The 21,198-nt window shown below is 41.9% G+C and overlaps 1 protein-coding gene across 4 annotated transcripts in view; it reads right to left on the bottom strand.

Annotated features, from left to right (window-relative positions):
• The window catches only part of ITPR2 (inositol 1,4,5-trisphosphate receptor type 2), a 245,697-nt gene that overhangs the window by 151,083 nt on the left and 73,416 nt on the right, over positions 1-21,198 (bottom strand). For all 4 annotated transcript variants that reach the window (XM_039570501.1, XM_039570499.1, XM_039570500.1 and 1 more), the window contains 6 exons: positions 19,709-19,828; positions 19,422-19,607; positions 18,622-18,873; positions 17,622-17,766; positions 16,631-16,781; positions 1,961-2,154 (listed from right to left, as the gene is read on the bottom strand). In XM_039570501.1, coding sequence (XP_039426435.1) covers positions 1,961-2,154; positions 16,631-16,781; positions 17,622-17,766; positions 18,622-18,873; positions 19,422-19,607; positions 19,709-19,828 — 1,048 coding nt within the window. The remainder of the gene's footprint in view (positions 1-1,960; positions 2,155-16,630; positions 16,782-17,621; positions 17,767-18,621; positions 18,874-19,421; positions 19,608-19,708; positions 19,829-21,198) is intronic.

Consider the following 21,198-nt stretch of genomic DNA (forward strand, 5'->3'; position numbering starts at 1 on the left):
TTTGTTCCTCAGCTGTGAAACTGGAAACTCATACAGGAAAAATCCTAATTCAGAGCTGGAAGTGCTGCTTTTATATTGGAATAGTGAGGAAAATAACTAGACTGGAAGCATTAGTATCAAATTATGGGCTGACACTTATACACATGGATGCTTCTTACCCACAGGAAATGCAAGCACATAATCAAACACCTTTAAGATCATTTAACATATTTTACAACCAGTGGGGATGAAAGACATATGCTGAGTTTCCAAGGCTGAGGTGACAGGTGATCTGAAAGGTGACTTAGCAAATGGTGGCAACCTGTTTCTTTGATCTACAGCTAAAGCCAAACACGCTTCCCAGACCCACTGTAATAGGATTTGTCTATTTTGGTTCCATGATTAAGTTACCCCAGAATTGTACAAGCAAGATTTTTAAAAATAAAAATTTCCCAAGTCCATGTACAGTTGACTAAGTCTATCAGACCATCTGTTTAATTCTGCCTGAGGGCAGAATAGAAATCATAAGTTAAAAAGTCTTTACTTAAAGCAATAGGATATGTTGAGAATTAAATTACTATCAACCAAAATATTTCAGAGAATAGAATAGCTTTAATCACCATTGTACTTGCTATGCATGTTAGTACAATAAATCTAAAATATTCTTACTCGCCTTTGAGACTAATAACACAGTAATGAAAGGTAATATGATTTAATTTAAGCCTTCTTCATTGCATTTTAAATGAAACTGAATTATTTTCTATTTCTTGTGGGCTAGGATCATATACATGCACATTTACTGCGATTCACCCAGCATATGACAACTTGCTTATCTGAAGTAATCTGACCATGTGACTAATCCTTAATTAACAAACCACAGATTAAGTAAGAAATTAGGATTTAGTGTTCTTCAATCCTGAGTGCTCTTGCACTGAATGTGCTGTGAAAAAGGAAAGATGAGACAAAATGTGATTCCCTCAGGGAATGCACAGGACAAGGTCCTGGAATCATCCTCCTAGGCATCAACCAGTAAAGCAGGGCAGTATGGAGAGAAATTCAGGCATAAAAACAAATGAAAATGAGAAGCAATACACATGAATGGTGTTATTTAGGTCATATAACTTCATCACACTTTGTCTTTCACTGTAAGTTTTAAACTAAAGGAGGCCTGGAACCAAAGAATGCCGTATTGAGTATATTCTGACAATTGATAGCCTTTCAGATGACAAGTAATTAGAGTCATCTAAATCATTTATGAGTAGCCAGAACAAATGGAATCCTTCAAAAGTGACATTGGTACCAACAAATCCAGAGAATTTATAGAAAACACTGAAACATTCCTTCAGGGCCTAAGCACTGCAGAATCTGGGATTCGATACAGAGCAAACGTGTGCCACTTCATTAACAGCACAAAGTGAAAACTGCATCTCAGGAGGCAGGCTGCTGTCACACAGCTTGTCAGGTCAGCTGGGAGAAAACCACAGCAGCCCACAGACTGTTCTCAGCCCAACAGTGGAAATCTGAAATGCATTAAATGCGCCTCGAAAGTGCACAGCCTCGCACAACTTCAGTGGGGCCAGGGCCAATTCTGCCCTTCATCCAACTACTGCAACAGAGGGATCAAATGCTTAAATCAAGCAACCACTCCAGTGTAAAATGAGTGTGAAAGAAACTGGAAAGAGACATGCTGTCTTCAGGAAACATTAGTGAGGCAGATTAGAGGACAAGTTCTGTCCTTGCACAGTTACACTGAGAAAGTTTCTGCAGCATCCCATTCCTTCAAAAGTGAAGTTGCTACAACGGGGTGAGGACCACAACTGTACAGCTGTTCACACAGAGGAGCACCCTTCCTCATATCAAAGAGTTATTTCTACAATGAGCAGCCCAGTGAATAGTAAGAATGCAGGTAACAGAACTGGCCACTGGGTGAATAAAGAACCGTGAAATGACTGCTGTGTAATATTTCACCCCTCATTACTACCTGCAAAATCTCAATGATTTTCAATTTGGTGTCCATTACGATCACATCTTCACTGTCTGCAGTGCTGGCTTGCTTGCTTGGGTGAATGCTTGGCTGGATGTCAGGGGTACTGATGGGAAATACAGACCCTCTGCTCAGCACCATTTGAGTCATCATCTCTCCTACCCCATGGATGGTCCTCATGACGTTGTTCCCTGTGCATTAAACAAAAACACAGACATATTTGCTAGGAGTAAAGCACGTTTACAAAGCTAGATGTCACACACACCCCCCCATGTTGTCAAACCCCTTTCCAGTCTCAAGAGGCATATTGAAAAAGAAGCCCTCAGTTCCTGAATTCATGCAAATTACCCAATTAGGCAGAAACTTTCTACGCTGATTTTCCAAGGTATCACTTCTTACAGGTCAATAGATGGTAAATATGCCAAGACATTTCCATTTGTTAACATGCTCAACAAATGACAAAAAGTAGAGCTAAAGAAATCTCAACCATTCCTTTGCCTGAAGGTGTATTATCCACATCTAAGACAATTTCTTAAAGAGGTTTGTTTAACCTGTTTTTAAGAATATTTGCAAACTGAGTGTTGCATATCCAGTATTACAGAGCATCCCTAGGCAAGCAATTCCATTACCTGACTATGTTTATTGGTATTTTATTAATACCATCTATTGCTGCAATTTGCAGACACATTGAAAGAGAGTAAAGAGATGAGGCTATGTCAGTCTGATCAGTCTCTCTGTGTGGTTCAAATGACAGGCCACAACCCAAACCCAACTGACACTACCAGCCAACCATCCCCCTTCAAAAAAAAGTCCCAGGAGAATGCCAGGCTTGAAGGCTGTCCTGAAGGTCAAACAGGTATCTGTAATCACAGTGTCCTTTGTAAGTTATTCATGAGTGAAAAAATGATTTTACACTTACGTGATGAAACCTTTGTCCAGTCTGGTTGCAATGGTACCTATCACTGTAAAATCTACCAAGAAATACCATCTGTTCCCACAGATTATACTGGTCTTTACGGTGAATTTTGATGGGAAAAGCATCTCAGTGAATCAGTAACTTCCTTGCAAGGGTGGGGACAAGAAAGCATGAGAATATCGTGCTACCTACCTACATGAATTAGTTTCCTTTCTTGCAAAGCACAGATAGGAATGAATGGAGGAAAGGAAAGGAATGACAGCATCTCTTCACAGGAAGAGTGCCAAAACCTAGTCTATGCCAAGGGCGAAGAAAAGACTGAAGGAAATGTATCTTTGCTGAGAGAAGCCTGAATAGTTCTTATTTGTTCCTTAGTATACTTTAATCACCATGCCATGGCCAAGCTTTCACACTGAAGAGACCCTCTTCCCAGATAATCTGCTGTAAAAAGCCAAGGCTGGATTTTATTTTGTTGGCAAAATCCTCCTCTTATTCCCTTCTTTCTTCAATCCATATAGCTCAACTACTGCGTGTAGGGAAAGAGGATGCCTTCAGCCCTGACTTTAAAAGGGAAACACACAAAGAGTTCACTTTTTCAAAGTGAATGAGGCAGATTAGTGTCAGGTTTGAGGTCCCATTCTGCATCTGGTCTGGTGTGCAATCACTCTGAATCAGTCTTTTGAAAATAATACTTCAAGTCCCTACAAAAGAGAGGGGAAAAAATGTACTTCTGACTTTGCATGATGTAGGGAAAAAAACCTAGAAGTCAAACTACAGGCTGGTTCCTCACATTAGGCAGGCACAGGAAGTTCTAGCTGCTTACACAGGCATAAAGCAAATAAAATCATCAGAAATACCCTTCATGACACAAAATGAAAATGGTGTGTTTTCCTTTCAAATCAAGTAAAATAACACAGGGAATAACATAGGATGGATATCTCCCACTCCCCAACCTCTTTCTCCCAGTGTGTGTCAGAGACTGAAATAGTTCATGCCCCAAACATTGATACAAAGCTTTGCTCATTATAAAGAAGCTACAACCAAAAAAGCCTCCCTGAAGAGTGGGACTTTGAACTGAAAGTCAAACTGTTGATTAGATAAAGGGAAATGCATTGTTTAATTATTTCAGGCTGAGGGAAAGGTATGCATCCAACAAAAGGCCAAAGCCACCAGCTGCAACTATCCCCAGCTGAGTTTGGGGTGAGGGGTGAGAGCACAGCTCACAGAAGCCAGGTTTACACAGACTGCCCCCAGCCGAGGGGGGAGGAGGAGGTTTTGGGTGCATGGTGCAGCCTCTGGTGAGAGGCAGTGAGCACCCATCCTCCAATTACACAAACTGGCCCCACTGTGGAACCCCCAACCCCACAGGCCACATCCACGGGACTTTCCCGTGAGAGGCTCGGCCCCACAGAGCTGCACGTGGTGCAAGAGACCCAGAGTCTGCAGTGAGAGACTGACCCCACCCCAGGGGGACATGGCCGACATGCCCACCCAGCCTGAGCATGTACACCCATGGGACTCTGTGCCTTCTGGGGGACCTTCACCACCAAGAGACCAGCTGGAGAGGATCAACAAACATCGTTGGGATGCACGGAGTGGTGATAATTTCCTTATTCTGTCCCTGTCACTCTTTCTGTCCCCCCCACCTATTTTCTACTTCTTTCTTTCTCTCTCTCTCTCTCTCTCTCATATTTACCACCAAATAAAACCCTTACTATGGTCACTAGCATAGGGTCTCGTTTGCACCTTAATTCAGGCAGAGGAATTTCTAAGAACATTAAAACTGGATCATAACAGTGTGTTAAACAAGTATTTGCATTGACCACCACTCAGTGCACCTGTGCAAAGCTACAGTACTACATGGAGGACCTTCAAACCCTGAAAGCACCTTCAGTAAAACCAACATTTTGCATCTTCATCTTCAAACCATGAAATAAATGACATCATCCATTTCACTCTGTCCTTAATGCTGACAGGTAAGCCTTCAACAAGACCTGTAGCTTGGGCAGCTGCATCATGGCCTGTAATACCCCTGCCATACATCTCATTTGAGAAGTTATCATCATCTCTCACAACATCATTTCAAAATCCCTTTTGCTCAGTTGTGCAGAGGGAAGTATAAATAGAGGGCATTTGGAAAGCTCGGGAATTCTTTAAAAAACAGCTTCAGTCATTGGGGTTAATGATAAGGAAACCACTTAGGTCTAAGACAAGTCCAGAAGATATTCTTCTCAAAAACAAGATACAACTGCAGTTTGTCCCAAATGAGGCAGAAGAATTCCACTTCATCTTGAAAAATTCCTGCACACCCTTCAAAACTGAAGTCTACCTGGTGTAAAGCTAACAAAAAAGTTAGTTACTGTCTTTTGGACAAGAGATCAGACAACATCTTGGGTGGACCTCATGTTCTTGGAGAAAGAAAGCTGGGATTTTGCCTAGACCATATCTTGCTTATTTCTCTGCTATTACTGGGGCGCTGCACAGGCATGGCAGGGGATGGGATTCAACTCCTTCTGTGGAAAAGGGATTACTCACTGTCTCTGCATTTCAGGATGACCTCCATAAATGAGTAGATCACGTTTTCCACCTCTAGGAAGGACAGTGAGAGGTCTGAAATAGCAAGGACTGTGAGGCACTCGGCTAATGTGATACTGGAGCCTAGAAAAGCATCTAAGAAATAAAAAGAAATTAGGTGACTGCTGTCCTTTCCTGTTACCCACAGAACACCAGTGGTCAAAGGTGACACAAACCAGTGAGAGGCAGCTATGAACCTGCTTCCCAACACCATCAGTAAAATAAGGATAAACCCTCTGTCCACACATTCCTTCACTATTGACCTTCATGCAACTGATCTCAAAAGATAGAGGCAGGAAAGTGAAGGAGAATTAAGGTGGTACTTATTATCCCTGCCATTTCAAACAGCATTTCATTAATGCATAGGAAAGGATTTTAGTAAGAGAAAAGACTACTTAATCCAGTTCAGTATTTACAACTGAAATGGGTAGTGATTCAATACTGCATTATTTCTGTCAATAACAGCAGGGAGACAAGCTGTCATCTTGGAAAACTTTTTAACCAACTGCTTGATGCTGACTATAATTTTCAGTTAATTCAGAGCAGGCTTGGGGAGAACATTCCCAGAGTTAAAATGCTGCAGCAACTGGAGCAATTCAGCATTTCTTTTCAAGAAAGATATTTCAACAACTATGTTTTGCAGGATGCTGATGAAATGCAACCCTCTCCAAGGAGCAGACAGCAGTCAAGCAGCACATTCATGGATGGCAGTGAAGCAGCTAATGTGTCTCAACACCGAGAGGAGCTGCTCTACTTTGTGAAAGAAGCCATGGAGGTTATTTCATGTACATAAGAAGTGGGCAGAAACTTCTCTTCCAAAAGATCCCCCAGTAACCAGCACTGGTGATGCTCAGTGTTGTCTGTCCAGCCTTGGAAACCTGGACTGTTTTAAGCACAGATTTAAATCTGTCCCTCACAAGCATGAAGGGCCAGCAGCAGTCTTGCTTGAGCACAGTTATCCCAGCAGGGAAGGGTGTGCTTCCCTGAGGTAAGGCATGCAGGAAGGTTACTGCGGCTTAAAAAGGGACTGGCTCTCTGTCAGCTAAGCCTGCAACAATGCAAGACAAAATACACTGGCTCAATAAAAGAGATTTAAGTTCTTAGTACATGTGCACACAATGACTAAAATAAGGGAGCTCTGATCTTAGTCACATCTCCAACGTGCTTCCTGAATACCAATGATCAAGGAAAAATTAACTTACTGCCTCTGCTAGTTAACTGAGCTAAATCAGGAGAGAGAGCAAGTAGATGTGAACACTGATTACTTTTATGTGCACTTTGCTAGAGATAAGTGAAGAGAAGCCTGAGCTGTGCCTCCATATGGTAGTGCCACCCTTAACCTGCTGACCTCATCTTGGGCTGTTTTCTTCGAGGTCAAGGTACGAACATTTATATATGGCTGTGAAGCGTGGCAGGGAGAGAACAGTCCTTGCACTGTTGTGAGGTGCTAATGTGTGCAACCAACCACTTCTCTCAGCAGCAAACTGCTGCAGAAGTGCTCATAGGCGTGACTGACCAACAGAGGACAAGGAACGCGAGGAAATCTCCTTGAATCTTTTTCCAATTTTCCCTTCTTCTCTGTTCCTCCCTCTGCCAAGACAAGTCAGATGCCAAAAGCCTTCCATAAGCAGTGGACCCATTAGAAATGTCTCCTATTGAATGTACAGTCTCAACAAGATTAGTCAATGGAAGAGTGAATTCGCTATGCACAAGTGGTAATTTAAAGGCGCTGAAGATTGACAGACACTGAAAGAAGAGGAAAGAAGAGAATGCTTGTCATGTTTTGAATAGACAACTGTGCATCTCCTTTTCATTACTTTTTATTACAGTGATCACAACTTCCTAATGAGTATCAGTTTCTGTCACAAAACTGTAGCACATAATCTCATACAATTTGGCACGATTGACAACACAGCGGCCTCTCTGAGAAGAAAGGCTTTTCAGAGGAGTCAATTATGGGAAAAAAATAACAACCACCCAAGTAATCGAAACAGTAGATAATTTGACACTTCATTTTCTACATAAACATATTTTCTTGATAAGTCATTTACTGGTTGCAAAAATTCTAAAAGCAGAATATAAAAGTAAACAACAATCTGCTATGCAATACAGTATGGATGGTAAGTGACAAAATACCATATTCAGTAAGAAAAACAACTGTCAAAGGCAGCTGGCAATTCATGCTTTTTCTTCCAATTGTTCCCAGCCCATTGCTATGGAGCATCCTCAGTTTGCTCTCCAGGACCCACAGAATTCTGGATATTTCACACACAGTGAAGAGAACTGTGCAGAAGATGAGGGTAATACTCAGTGGAAGTCTCAAAGGCTGGCAGATCCCTTTAGAGCCAGCAGTCCTCTGCTCCACAGAAATCCCCAAGGGATGCCAGGGAACCAACATGCAGCCTTGTTTATTTAAAAATTAACTACATGCACCTGCTCTGGTCCCTAGTTGCCATGGAGGGACAGAGCCTGCTCTTACTACCATTGCTGTTCAGTCTTCCTCAACACAGAGGGGTGAAAGATGCATTCCTAGGACTCCATTTTGAAAACTGCTCAGCTCTTTTTAGCTTGAGCAGTTTCCCACCAGGCTCATCTCCCTACCCAGAAATTTTAAAAGTGCCCATATTTTCAAAAGGATTTTTACACCCAGCAGCTTTCATTACGGATGCGATCAGCTGGATCCTCGATGCTTCTGAAAATTAAGTACCTAAATGGGAGCTGCCACATAGAATCACAGAGTGGTTAGAGTGGGAAGGGACCTTAAAGATCACCCAGTTCCAACCCCTTTGCCATGGGCAGGGACACCTTCCACCAGGTTTCTCAGAGCCCCATCCAGCCTGGCCTTGGACGCTTCCAGGGATGGGGCAGCCACAGCTTCTCTGGGCAACCTGTGCCAGGGCCTCCCCACCCTCACAGGGGAACAATTTCTTCCTCATATCCATTTTAAAACTCCTCTGTGTCAGTTGGAAGCCATTCTCCTTGTCCTGTCACTCCATGCCCTTGGAGTAAATAGTCCCTCCTCATCTTTCTTGTAGGTTCCCGTCAGGTACTGAAAGGTCTGATCAGATCTTCAGGAGATCTGTTAATGACCAGAAAAGACAAATGTATGTGCATCCACTACCCCAACAACCTTCATTAACCTGTCCATAAAAATCAAATATATTATTCAATCTTGCTTATAAAAAAAAAGGAGGTGGGGGAAGGAATCAAAGGTTTTACAAAAATGTGACAAGTCTCACATGGTCTATGCAGTTATTAAGTTATAGAAACAACTCTCTGATGTCATCAAACCTGAGAATGCTTTAGATTAGGAGACCTGACACTTCAGCCAGCACACAGGACCTTGTCTCAACCCATGTGTTAGTGTAGGTGCGTTCAACCAGGTTTTAAGACAGTATTCACAAGAGCAAAACTCCAAATGTCCTTGGCTTTGTGGATTGCAGTGAGATCTATGCTATTGCTCCACCAAAAGCTTCCAAAGAAAGCTTCAGTGCCATCTTAAAGCATACAACACCACCAGTCCTCGGGGATCCTCCAGCAGGGAACCATGTGTGCAGCGATGTCTAAATACCAAGGGCAAGATTAAGAATCCAGTGGCAGCTTTAGATCTGCACTTCTTTGCTGATTTGGCTACATTGCTTCATGCAATTTAATTTTTCTGCATGAAAAGTTACAGCCATTTTAAGGACATACAATAACAGCACTTCACTACCTAAAGGAACACATTTTATTTCAAACGCTTTAGAGGTGTATATTATTTGCCAGAAGCATTAAAGCCTTACAGCTCTGTTTGTGAAAGAGGTATTAATTTTTACAGGTTTTCTGCAGAATTTCTTCATAAAGACTTCAGAACCTACCATAAACAGGCCAAGAATCACGCTTTATGTCTTCATTAAACCATTTTTCATCTCTCAGTAACTGGCTGACCTCAGGTAACGCTTACAGAAAACCTAATGCACGGCATTAAGGACACATGGTGAGGTATCCCTTCTATATTTTATAGTCCTCAGAATTAATGAGGCAAAACAAAGGAAAAACTTACAATATGCCATGCACGTACATTTGCTACCCAGCCCCTGAGTGAATCTGGCCACAACATATCCACAAGCCCTCCCTTTTTATAGACAAACTCTCAGCTGCCCAGCCATGGTGAAACTCCACCAAACTTCACCTTCTCCAGACATTCTGCAGGTTTTTGCCTATCCCCAAAACCACAAAGCAGTGTCAAGCATGGCTTTTATGCCCCAGACATTAGTCCAAGGAAAAAAAAACGTGTATCAGCATGCTGGCCTTGAGGGTAAAAAGCACCATGGGAATCAAGTCTCCTAGCTCAGTTACATCTGTAAGACAGATATTGATTCCTAGAAGAGCAATGGTCTCTGGAATCCCATTAATGCACAGGTCTTATGATGAGGGAAAGAATAAGGGGGAAAGAGAAATGGCTCATGGCACAGAATTAAGCTCTCAGACTGACGTCCCCTTTGGTCTGGCAATACTTTGCACTGAACAGCAGCTTCTTCTCTGTAGAATCTGTGACTTACACAGTTAACTTTCCTTTTTCCTCTTATAACCTTTCTTTTCTTGTAAACTGCTGGTATAAATTATTGCTCCAGTCTGCCAGGCAGCCACTGCCTCATTAGCCCTGCTAATCAAAGTATGCCTCAAAGAAGACACTGCAAATTGTTAACTAGACAAAAGTTCAGGTAACAGACATGAATGCAGGGCTGAGAAACAATCGAGTAATTTTTAATAGTCTTGGATGAAACCTGGTGCTTCTTGGACACAGAGGACCCATAGGAACCACAGAAAAGGCAGGTGTAGTCCTGTTCTCAACCCTCAATGGCCTCACTGGTGCTTCCAGTCACTGTGCACCTCTACTTGCAGCCAAAAGGGCTGGCAGAAAACGTGATCTAACTGGAGCTGGAGCTGTCACAGCAGCAGAAGTCTGGACAAGAGTCCCCTGACACACAGAAACACAAGCACTCCCTGCAGAGAGAAGGCAGCAGACCTCACCAGTGCTGAAGACTCCAGGAGAAGGCGAGGCTTCCCCTGTTCTCCCCCCTGGCAGGATGGAACCTTGAGTCCCTTCGGTCTGCAGGAGGAACACACCACCAAGACAAAGACCCAGGCACAACATGAAGCAGCTGGGATATCTGACCACCAGTTTAACAGGTAAAAAGAGGCATCTCCTCAGGCAGTTGTGGGCAACACATTTAACGTGAGAATCACAGAGGTGGGAGCAATTTAACTTTATTATAGGCAGTTTTTAAAACCTGTTTTTGCAAAAAGACTGAGCAAAGGAAACCAAGAGACTCCCACTCATGTTAGTGGACAGTGGCTCAGGAAAACTGTAGAGCTCCTGAGAGACAGACACACTCTGCAGATAACTCAGAAAACCACTGAGGGCTTTTTAAGCTGGTGCCCAGAACTGTGAACTGCACTCCAAGACATATGCAGCTCATATTCAAGGATGTATTTCCTGGCATGTCATTATTCTTATTCCCAAACAACAGTAACTAAACAGCACTGAGCTGCATGGCAAATGTGTAGCTTACCTGGTGCTACTACCATGTTGCTTGCTCTTTCAGACCTGACATATGCCATAGTTGCATGGTTTGACTAAAATCAGCTATTTGAAAGAGCAAATAGCACCTAGAGAAAGATGTGCATTTTAATTCACAAAGAATAAATTAGCAGTATTGGACAAGACAGATTGGCTCCTTACTCTGGAATGATACAGCAGGGTGCACTTACTAGGAAAGCAACGACTTTACCTTTTAATTAAAACTGCAAGAGATTATAATGTTCTTGAAAGGTGCCGGAATGACAGCACTACTAAATGAAATCCTCATTTTCTCTTTAAGAAAAAAAATGCCTCTTAAGGATACAGGTAGTATATTTTGTATACCCCATATATTTTTTTAGAATCTAAAAGGGAAAAAAAAGAAACAGAAAACAGCTTCAAATATCCACAAAAATAATTCAAAGCTAAGACACACTGACCAAAACAAACAAAAAAAGAAGTTAGTTGCAAGATTTTCAAGTCAATTCATTTTTAGGGTGCAATCTAGATAAGAATTTCCAAAAATATACATCCTTACTTTTTACAGGATCTTGTCTCATAGATGTTTCTTAGCCAACTTTCCCCAATCTGTCTTCATCAAATAAGGTCACACATGAAAACTACATGCACACTAAATTTAACGCTGGTTACAGTAACCTACAGTGGCATTAAAATTAACCTTTCTAAAGGAAGTAAGGCTTAACATTTACAATAATATAAGGATCAACAGGACAAGGGGGAATGGCTTCACACTGACACAGAGCAGGTTTAGATTGGATATGAGGAAGAAATTGTTCCCTTTGAGGGTGCTGAGGCCCTGGCACAGGTTGCCCAGAGAAGCTGTGGCTGCCCCATCCCTGGCAGTGTCCAAGGCCAGGCTGGATGGGGCTCTGAGCAAGCTGGGGTAGTGGAAGGTGTCCCTGCCCATGGCAGGTGGGTTGGAACGAGATGATCTTCAAGGTCCCTTCCAGTCCAAGCCATGCTATGATTCTGTGATCTTTTTAGAATCTTTGCCAAACCAAGACAGAGAAACACACAGAAAACATCAAGGACTACCTCAGCCACCAAGGTGGCTCCAAATTTAAGCAAAGGATAGAAAAGGACATCTTAAAGTTAAAGGTTAATTAAGTCTTTATGCAACTTCCACTAAGCCTAAAAATACATCCCATTTTGCAGACTTGCCTCAACAGTTCAACACTTGTCATATATAATTCCTTACTTAACAAGTAGTTTTACTGACATAAGTGGGTGTACTTAAGAAATAAATATTAAACAGGGAAGAAGACTCAAGACTGCTGGTTGAAAATTTGGTTGTTTCAATTCTGAGCTGCACACCTCCAGGAAAGCTTTCCACAGCCAAGACTCACCACATTCCTCCACTCATCATTAATATATTTCCCAGATTCCTGACTAGAGTTTTCACAATGTGGACTGGTCAAACCAGTCAGGAATCCAGCTCACCAGTTCCCTATGACTTCACATTACCAGAATCAGATGTTAGAAGCTTTTGTTGCTACTGACCTGGAATAATGGAAAGCCAGCATAACCCATCTGTCCCCAGATTTATTCAGCACTGATTTTCTCACAGAAATCAATACATTTTAAGAAAATTAAAATATAAAACTTATCATGTAACATATATAGATTCTGACCAAAATTCTTAACTTCTACAAAGGGGCTACCTTCTATCTACTGCAGCTGCAGAATAGGAATTACATGACTTATCCATTTGGGCAAACCTCTTTTCAAGTCATTTTTCTTAGAACCTGAAAATAACTGCATTTCTGAATCGGCATAACTATTGACAAAATCTTGTTGTTAAATATACATTTACTATCAATCTATGCAAATTTACACTTAGATAGTGATGAAAATTAAAATATACAGAACCTAAGCTGGTATTCAGTAGCACTTTTTCTACAGAAGATTTACAGGATCACGCCCCTAATGCTTGATAAAATTTAAACATATTTGTTTATACCAATAAACTGTCAGTCTCAGGCATCATGACTGGCTTTCAGTGTTTGTCAAAACCAGAGTCTAGAGCTACACTTCAAAGCTCTAAGCTCAAGGAATGAAATACATGTTCTTACTGAATTAAAGCTTATGCCTAGACATTTGTGATCCCTGACTGGAAGCTTTAAAAAACATGCAACCAACAAACAAACATAAAAACCCAAACAAATCCCCACAACTTCTGTAAACTCCAAAATTAATCATTTACTTCCATACATTCACAATATATACACAAAATCACAACAGAAACAATCTTATCTTTTTGTTTGCTTGCTTAAAGAATGTAATGATTTTTGCAACTGAAGGAAGCTATTTTTTCTTTAAAAAGGAGCTATGTCAACCTGCACATCCCTAGAGTAACAATGTGTTGGAGGGACACCTACCTGCAATATTCTGCAAAGGTTTGGTATGAATGTTAATGAATGTTATAAGCATTGGACCTGCCAGAGAGGATGCTGCAGTCTGGAAGGATATGGGAGAGTGGAATCTGACTTCCTCTAAAGGCAAGAACTCACCCTCACCCCTACCTGACTGGAGAGAGGGCTCCCACCATCCTGAGAGAGGTCAGGGAACAATCCATCTGTCTATATTTAATGGAATTTATGAATAAAAAAACATCTGCTGGAAAAAATCGACAGACCATTCTAAGTTTAGCAAATGCCATCACATTTTCCAAAATCTAAAAAAGCCTAGACTGAGATAATTTCTACTTTAATCCTTTTTAAAAGCCTAAGAGACCTGTATTATAAATTAAAAGAGACAATATCTACAGGACAGGTATCTAATAAAACAACTAACATGTTCTGAGCAACACAGTTTTATAAGAGAGGATATCTGTGTAAAAAGGGAAGGGAAACCCTTGGTGTATAGTCTTATAATTACTATAAAATTGAAAACCAGTGTATACCTACAGCTTTGCATGGTGGACAGTCCTTAGTCTCAGAGTGAGGGGAGATCTAGGAAAAATTCCCAAGACCAATTTCTATGCTTGCCTGTTCATTCCTCAGGATCCCCAGGATAAGATGGATCCAGACTCCACATGACCTAGGCAACACCCCTACTTCTAGACTCACCCTTAGGATCATCTACAGTCCAACACATGCAGAGGCCCAGAAGTCCCAGCCCAGCACCACCCCTCAGTGGTTCAATGTGCAGCTAAAGGGATGCTGGTTGATTCTTGTGTGGTTCTCCTTAATGAAAAGTGCTCCCCTGTTGTGCTTGAGTAATGTGATTTTCGGATGTGAAATATGTTCTTTGAACATGAAGTTCTATGAGCTGGATGCTCAAAAATAGTGAATAGGAGTTATTTAATTGCTTAAACTTCATCCTTGTGACACATGTGTCTTTACAGCTCGTGGGTAGGTGAGTTTGCACCTCTAGGGAAAGCAGGAGGAAAGGCAAGGTGCTCAGACACAGCAGTTAAATATTCAGGATCATTCTGCCTCAAGTGCAAAGTGAATGCACCATTTATGTGGTTTATATCTTCTCAATCAGAAAGGAAAAGGGAGGTTGAAGAAAAGAGCTGACCATCCAAAGACATCCTTTTCTTTTACAAAGACTGTAGAAGGCCTCTCCAGGAAGTCTTACAGCTATTTCTACATAAAAATACTTTGTCTCGCCACAGCAAAGTTTCAGTGCCTGTTCTTAAGCCTAGATAGCACAGCCAATACCTCCAGACTCCTGTAAGATTGCAGACAGGACTGATAACAGTCTGCACCAGCAAAAAAACCTCTCCAAAGCAATGGGCTTTCTAGACACAGAGTTAGTAGAAAAAGGGGGAAAATCCCAACCAAACAAACCAAAACAACTCACAGGTAATTACCAAAAGAACATCCCTAGATTGTCACATCCTGACCTGAACTGGTCAGTGTTTGAAAGGCATGGAGACAGTTACAAGCAGGAAAGAAATTTAAATGATCTGTATAAAGGCTGAAGCTAATCAAAAAAATCACACCTTTGTTCTGTGCCTTTTTTGCTGAAAGAACATGAGACAAAACCACGTTTCTGACAAAAAGTTTCCAACAAGGCTCCAGTACATGGTTGAGCATTAATAAAAAGGCTACTGAGCTTCCATTTGCATGGTGGTGCCATTTGCAGCATTCCTTCACACTCGTTTATTTCAAAGCAAATTCATTGATTTGCATGGAACTGCTAAGGAAATTCATATAACTGAGAGCAGGTCTGTTTGCATTTAATGGGTGGCTCCTTCCTCTCTTACATAGCTTGAAAGGAAAGCCTTCAACAGAAATAAAAGGGAATTAGGGACAAAACATGATTTTATGGGTAATGAATGTGAGTAAAAACACTGAACAAGATGTATCATCAGAATTAAAGGCTTGGGCAGAGTGAGAACTAAGCAGAAGAACCACATCTGCATGTCCCATGTTGCCAATATGCCAAGATTGTATCTGGAGTCAAACTGTGTCCAGAGCCATTTAAGAAGAGAGTCTGCAATGCAGTCTTTCAGGGACAAAAAAGGAAAACATAATTCCAAGTGTCTGGGCATACTGTCTTTTCTCTAGTGCTGAGGAGGGACTGCAGCCAGCTACAGCATGACTTGGTGTGGACTGCATTGCAGGAAAGACTTCCAGAGGGTTTCAGTAAAGTCTGGCAGCGATGGAGGGAAGATCAAGAGAACCAAGCATATGACTTCTTGGTTCAGAGATGACAATGACAGTCTACACCTCTCCAGAGTATATGAACCTCAAAGAAGAAAAAAGTTGTGAAGGACAGCACACTCCTGCAGGGCATCTGTGGGAGTGACTGAGCAAAATGATGATTAGAAAACTCAAGGCTGGGAAAAGGCCTCCCAGAGAAAACACAAAATAATTGTTTCCAACAAGACAGCTCATCCATTTTGGTGCTGTGAGCCAGCTGGCTGGCAACATCAGCTACATATTAAAACAGAATTTGCCATCAGTCAGTCTCTGGGACCCTCAGCCCACACGACTGTCACACCTCTCTTCCACTCACACAGGAAAACTGAACTGCTATGTTTCAGCATCTTCCTGGTATGCTCATTCTTCAACCCAGTTTTAAACCATGGTAGAAAAGGCAGTGGGACATACAGAATAGTCCTGGGGTTGTCAGAGAGGCACTGTGGTCTGGGTTCAAAAAAGAATATTCTAAGATGACAAACACAGGCAGAGGATGGCCTCCTCTGGACTTCCATCAGCTACTTCTGCCACTGTGGGTCCAGGACCATCTCATTCTCCCTTTCAGTGAAGTGCTAAGAAGACTAACAAACACCTGTGCCACAGACAAGCCACCATAATCCCTGTGCCCAGGCAAATGCTGCTTGAACTTCCTCAGGACGTTCAGTGCAACAGGCACTGAGCTTTAGAACCAAATTTGAAAGTTCCAGATAAGCAAAGGAGGAGCAACCCCAATGCAGTAGCCACAAGTCATGAAGGATGCAGCTCTGTTCAAAAAGGTTCCCTTTTAGCTGATCATCTTAATGTCCCCTGCAATGCATTCCTGTAGGAGGGCTTATGTGTGAATACAGAACCTTGAAAGAATAATGTGAAGTTCCATACATTATTTCCAACTTAAAAAGCTAATTATCCACTGGAATAACAGTCTTTGCTGCTTATCTCACCTCCATCCTGAAACTTGCTCAACCTTTCGAAGTAGGATGATATGGGAACTTGAACAATATCTAGAATTGCCAGCAGCGTCCGGGTCAGTCTGAGAAGCTCACTAAAACTATAAAAGCCAAAGTATATGAGGTTTCGAGCCAGATGTACCACCTATGAGAAAAAGAAATTAAAAATGAAGGAAGTACTGACAGCCTTTGTGGTTTTCGGTTGCATTTCACACAGCAGCTTCCAGAGAGATTCAGATCTTGAGTGCATTCAAACTGGCACAAGTCTTCCCACTGGTTTTTGGACTGAGGCCAGTGACATTAAATGTTTGTCAGGATTAGACAAAGCAGTTGGTCAGTCAGGTTACAGCAGACAGCAAAACCAAGGTAGGATTTAGGAAGGCTTGGGAGGATACAATTGCATCTGTGAAAATATGTAAGATCAAGAAGAAATACTCCAGAAATTATTTAAAGAGGCAGCAGCTTTAGGGAAGATGGAAGTCAGCAGAAGAGTAAGATGACTGTGATAAGTTTGCACAGAGGTGATTTCAGGTGACCAGAGGCAAAAGCAACAAAAAGAAGTAGGCTGGAGGAAGAACTATAAAAGCTGTAAGCATTTCCCCTTTATTCTTTGCTATTTGAATCTAGAAAATCTAGGCCTATCTAAAGTTTCCCTACACAGAAAACAGCACTTACTTAATACTGAAGAATCCTTACAAGTTATTTCACTAATGTACAAAGAACAGGAATATGACCATTCACCCCCCCACAAATCCCCTCTCCCTCCACTGAAATCCAATCACCTCAGGAGAAGGAAGGAAAGGCTGGAAAAACACAGCAGACAAGAACCAGGCATCACCAAGAACACTGGAATTAGGAACAAGTGCTTCTTTAGGCTATTTTACACCAACATTTATTCTGCAACTGGCTTTATTTTGAAAAAAACAATGTCAACTTATCTGAAGTGAGGAATACTGTAAGTAGGATGCAGATAGCTGAGAAGTACCTCAAATGTAAGTTTATTTTTCTCTTTGTCTCCAAACGGGAAGGGTTGATTCACAACTTCTTTCAAGTACTCTTCTACAAATTCCATTGTTAGTGCAAACTTTGTCTTCATTTCATTCCTTGAAGAGTCAGTGAAGGAATCATACCTACAATACAAGGCACAGAAAGAAGGAAAATTAAACACCTCTAATATCAGGATCAGTTGTCACTAAAGGAAAAACAAACCGATCATGATCCTCTGAAACTACTCAGTTCAGCTCTTTGTAGATATGGAAAGTGGATGCACAAACCTTCCCTCCAACAGTACCAGGAAGGGTTGAAGTGAATGGGAAAAACATAGACAGGATAATACCACTCTTGTGGCAGATAGGACTCTTAAGTCTTGCTGTGGCAATTCAACAAGGGCACTAACACTGCCTGCTACGCTGACGTGCTTCTTCCTCTATCTCTCCAGCCAGATATTCCCTGGCTGAGAGCATCCCAGTGCTGCTGCTCCATCAAATCAGTGGAGCCAGAGAGGGTTTCCACTGAAATCAATGGTCCTTTCTCTAAAATTAAATTTAACACGTGCTTAAGTACTTTACTGAGTGAAGGCCAAAGCCTCTGTGAGCTCTTTCTGGACAGCAGCTGTATCTTAATTCTGGGTTCCCAGCTGTGGCTTTCTGCTGAGCTTGAGGTATAAAACCAAGTTACAGCCTAGCAAACCTGTCCTGTGAGACACAACTGGATTACGTGGAGTGCAGCTGGTCTGAGGAAAGACCATTCCATCTTCCCCAGCTTGTTCAATAAAAGAACATAGGGAAAAATAAAATTTAAATATTTAATGATTGAAAGCTGCCCACGGAAGTCTCCAAGAGTAACAATAATTAATAGTTCTGTGCTCTGCAACAAAATACCTTCTCACATACGTTTTGTGGACATTGGACATTTGCAACTGCTTTGTTCTGAGACTAACCCTACAAAGAGCTTTTGTACTTTAGTTTGAAACACTTGCAACTCACTCATGAATGGTGATCTTGGTAGGAATTTCAGTCCACAATCTGGCGTACTTGACAGGCACCACAGACTCCTGAGGATCTCTGTCCACGTGCATGTGCAGCATCAGACGACAGAAGGAAGCCCGCAGGTCATAGGGGAGGCTTTCATCAGACATACACCTGAGGATCAAGTCTACTGACAGCTGGGCAGAAATCTGGTTGATGGCGAGATACTGGCGGTCCAGGCACATTCTTGCAAAGAGGTTCAGCTGGTACCTTAAAAAAAGGCAATAATGTGGTATTCAAGGAAATCGGCTGGAAATGAAAGAACACACCTCAGAATCTCATGTTACAAGCCTGTTGTGAGCCTTTCTGATATAAATCCTGAAAAATAACAAGAGTGACTTTGTTAAGCAAGGGAGCAACTTGACATTAAAAACTATTTGTTTTCAATTAGTAGAAAACATTATTCCGTGGTCCCATTTCCTCCCTAATCCTTGAGACACTCAGGACGCTCTGTCCTCAGAGCGTGCCTTGCTTCCAGGGCAGCACAACCTTAAATTAAAGCGCAATAAATAAAAGGTAAGAGGCAAAATAAAAAATAGACACAAAGAGACATGATGAGCAAAGGAAACTCAAGATTTGCCTGGAATAGACAGCAGAGACTGTGATGACTCCCACAAGAAAAACCTGAAATGAACTTTTAATCTCAGTTTCTGGCTTGACCGGGTTTCCTTTTTTGATATTGGCAAATGAACTGGATAAGAACAGCACTGGGGGTCTTCAGAGACTACATTTTCTTCCGTTTGAATAAGCAGTCTTACCTGTAGTAGGTAAGAACTTCTAAATCAGCTTTTGTGCCTTCCTTTGCCTCCTGAGCCAGATGCCTGATGGCTTTGCCATGAGGTTCCTTGTTGCTGTCAATCCAGTAAAGCCACACTTCCTCTTCATCAATGTCATCTGAGATAACTGGGCATTCCAAGGGATTGTCCATTTGGGTTGAAACCAGCCTGCAAACAAAAACCATTCACAGTGGAGCCATGAGTAAAGTGCTGGGAATTTAAGAGAGCAGACAACAAAATTGTTGCATGTTCTGATTACAGATACTCACTTGGTCTGGATGAGAATGTCAGCATTCCCTGGGCTCAGCATAAACTTGCAGATGAGTTCCTGAGTTACTGGTATTGCTGTGGTGTTTGATACACACAGGTCTGACAGATAATCCAAGAATCTGCAGTCAAAAAACCACAGATGCAGCAGAACATGAGACTTAAACTACTACTGGAGAACTGCAGTAGAAATCTCTAGCACTCAGCACTAGAGGATGGGTAGACTAGTGGGACTCTGTATCATGGTATTTATCAACATATGATCTTTGCCACTTCATACTCTTGCAACTCACAACACCTTCCACTAGACCAGGTTACTCCAAGCCCCATCCAACCTGGCCTTGAACACTGCCAGGGAATGCTGGGCTACCAGAGAAGAGTGCTGCTTTGTCAGGACCTGCAGACAGGACTCTGCATTCAAAGAGGTAAAGCAGAAAGAACAAAGCTTTGCAGGGAATTCAATTTCCTATGAATTTGTCTCTCAAATTTAGGTCTTCTGATGTTTAACAAGGTTCAGGCTGAGGCTTTCCTCACAGCTGGGACATTCAATAGGTACCTGGGTTTGTCTCTTTTCAGGGATTGCTGTGTGTGCAGTAACAGTAATCCATATTGCAGCCATTTACACACTGGTATATAAAAAGGGCCTCTTCCCTCTATGTAGTTTCCTCTTTCCCTGATATTCATAGGAATTAAGTATCTCTGAGCCCACCACTCCTCCAGCAGATGTAGCTAAAACTGAGCAAGGTGCTCAAGAGCTGGTTGGGGAGCAGATGTGAGCAGGCATACACACACGGATCATATATTCCACTTCCTTAGAAATCCAGGTACAAACTGGTCATCTGCTATTAGCCATTCAAGGACCCAACAGTTTGAACTTCTAGCACAGACCACAGTCCCCACTAAAGTCTGGGAACTGTAGGGGGTGAGTACAGACAGCATTTTTAGGGTAGACTTAGGAAAAAATATATCCATAACTGAAGTGAAGCTTTGTGGCAACAATTAAAAGTGCACAGCAATCAAAAAGATAAAATTAAGCAAACAGCACATAAATACATATCTGGGGAAGTCACCTGGTTGGAGCCAAAACTCAGGAAGGTTTTTAATTTTGTAGCTCATGTGTTTTAGAGCAGAATTCCACAATTCTCACTCACACCAACAGTGCTGCAAAAATCTGCAAGACTCTCCGTGAAAATCAGATCAAGTCTTTACTGTTCAGATTACATCATTCTGGCAAGGGGTAATTTTGAAACATTTATTGCTCCTGAACTCCTCAAACAAGTGGATACACAGCAGTTGTATGATGTGGGTATGGCACCAATTCTTCCACCACAAGAAAATGTGATGTGCAATTGTCAATAAACACAGACCCTTCAGAGACAGAGCTGATCCCGTGGTTTCCTCTTCATATTGACCAAGCCCAACCCAGCTGAGCATGGGAGAGGCAATGAGATTACAAAGTGAGGTAAAACAGGCATATAGAAAATAATTGAGG

Source organism: Corvus cornix, chromosome 1A, assembly GCF_000738735.6.
Source record: "Corvus cornix cornix isolate S_Up_H32 chromosome 1A, ASM73873v5, whole genome shotgun sequence".
NCBI classification, from domain to species: domain Eukaryota; kingdom Metazoa; phylum Chordata; class Aves; order Passeriformes; family Corvidae; genus Corvus; species Corvus cornix.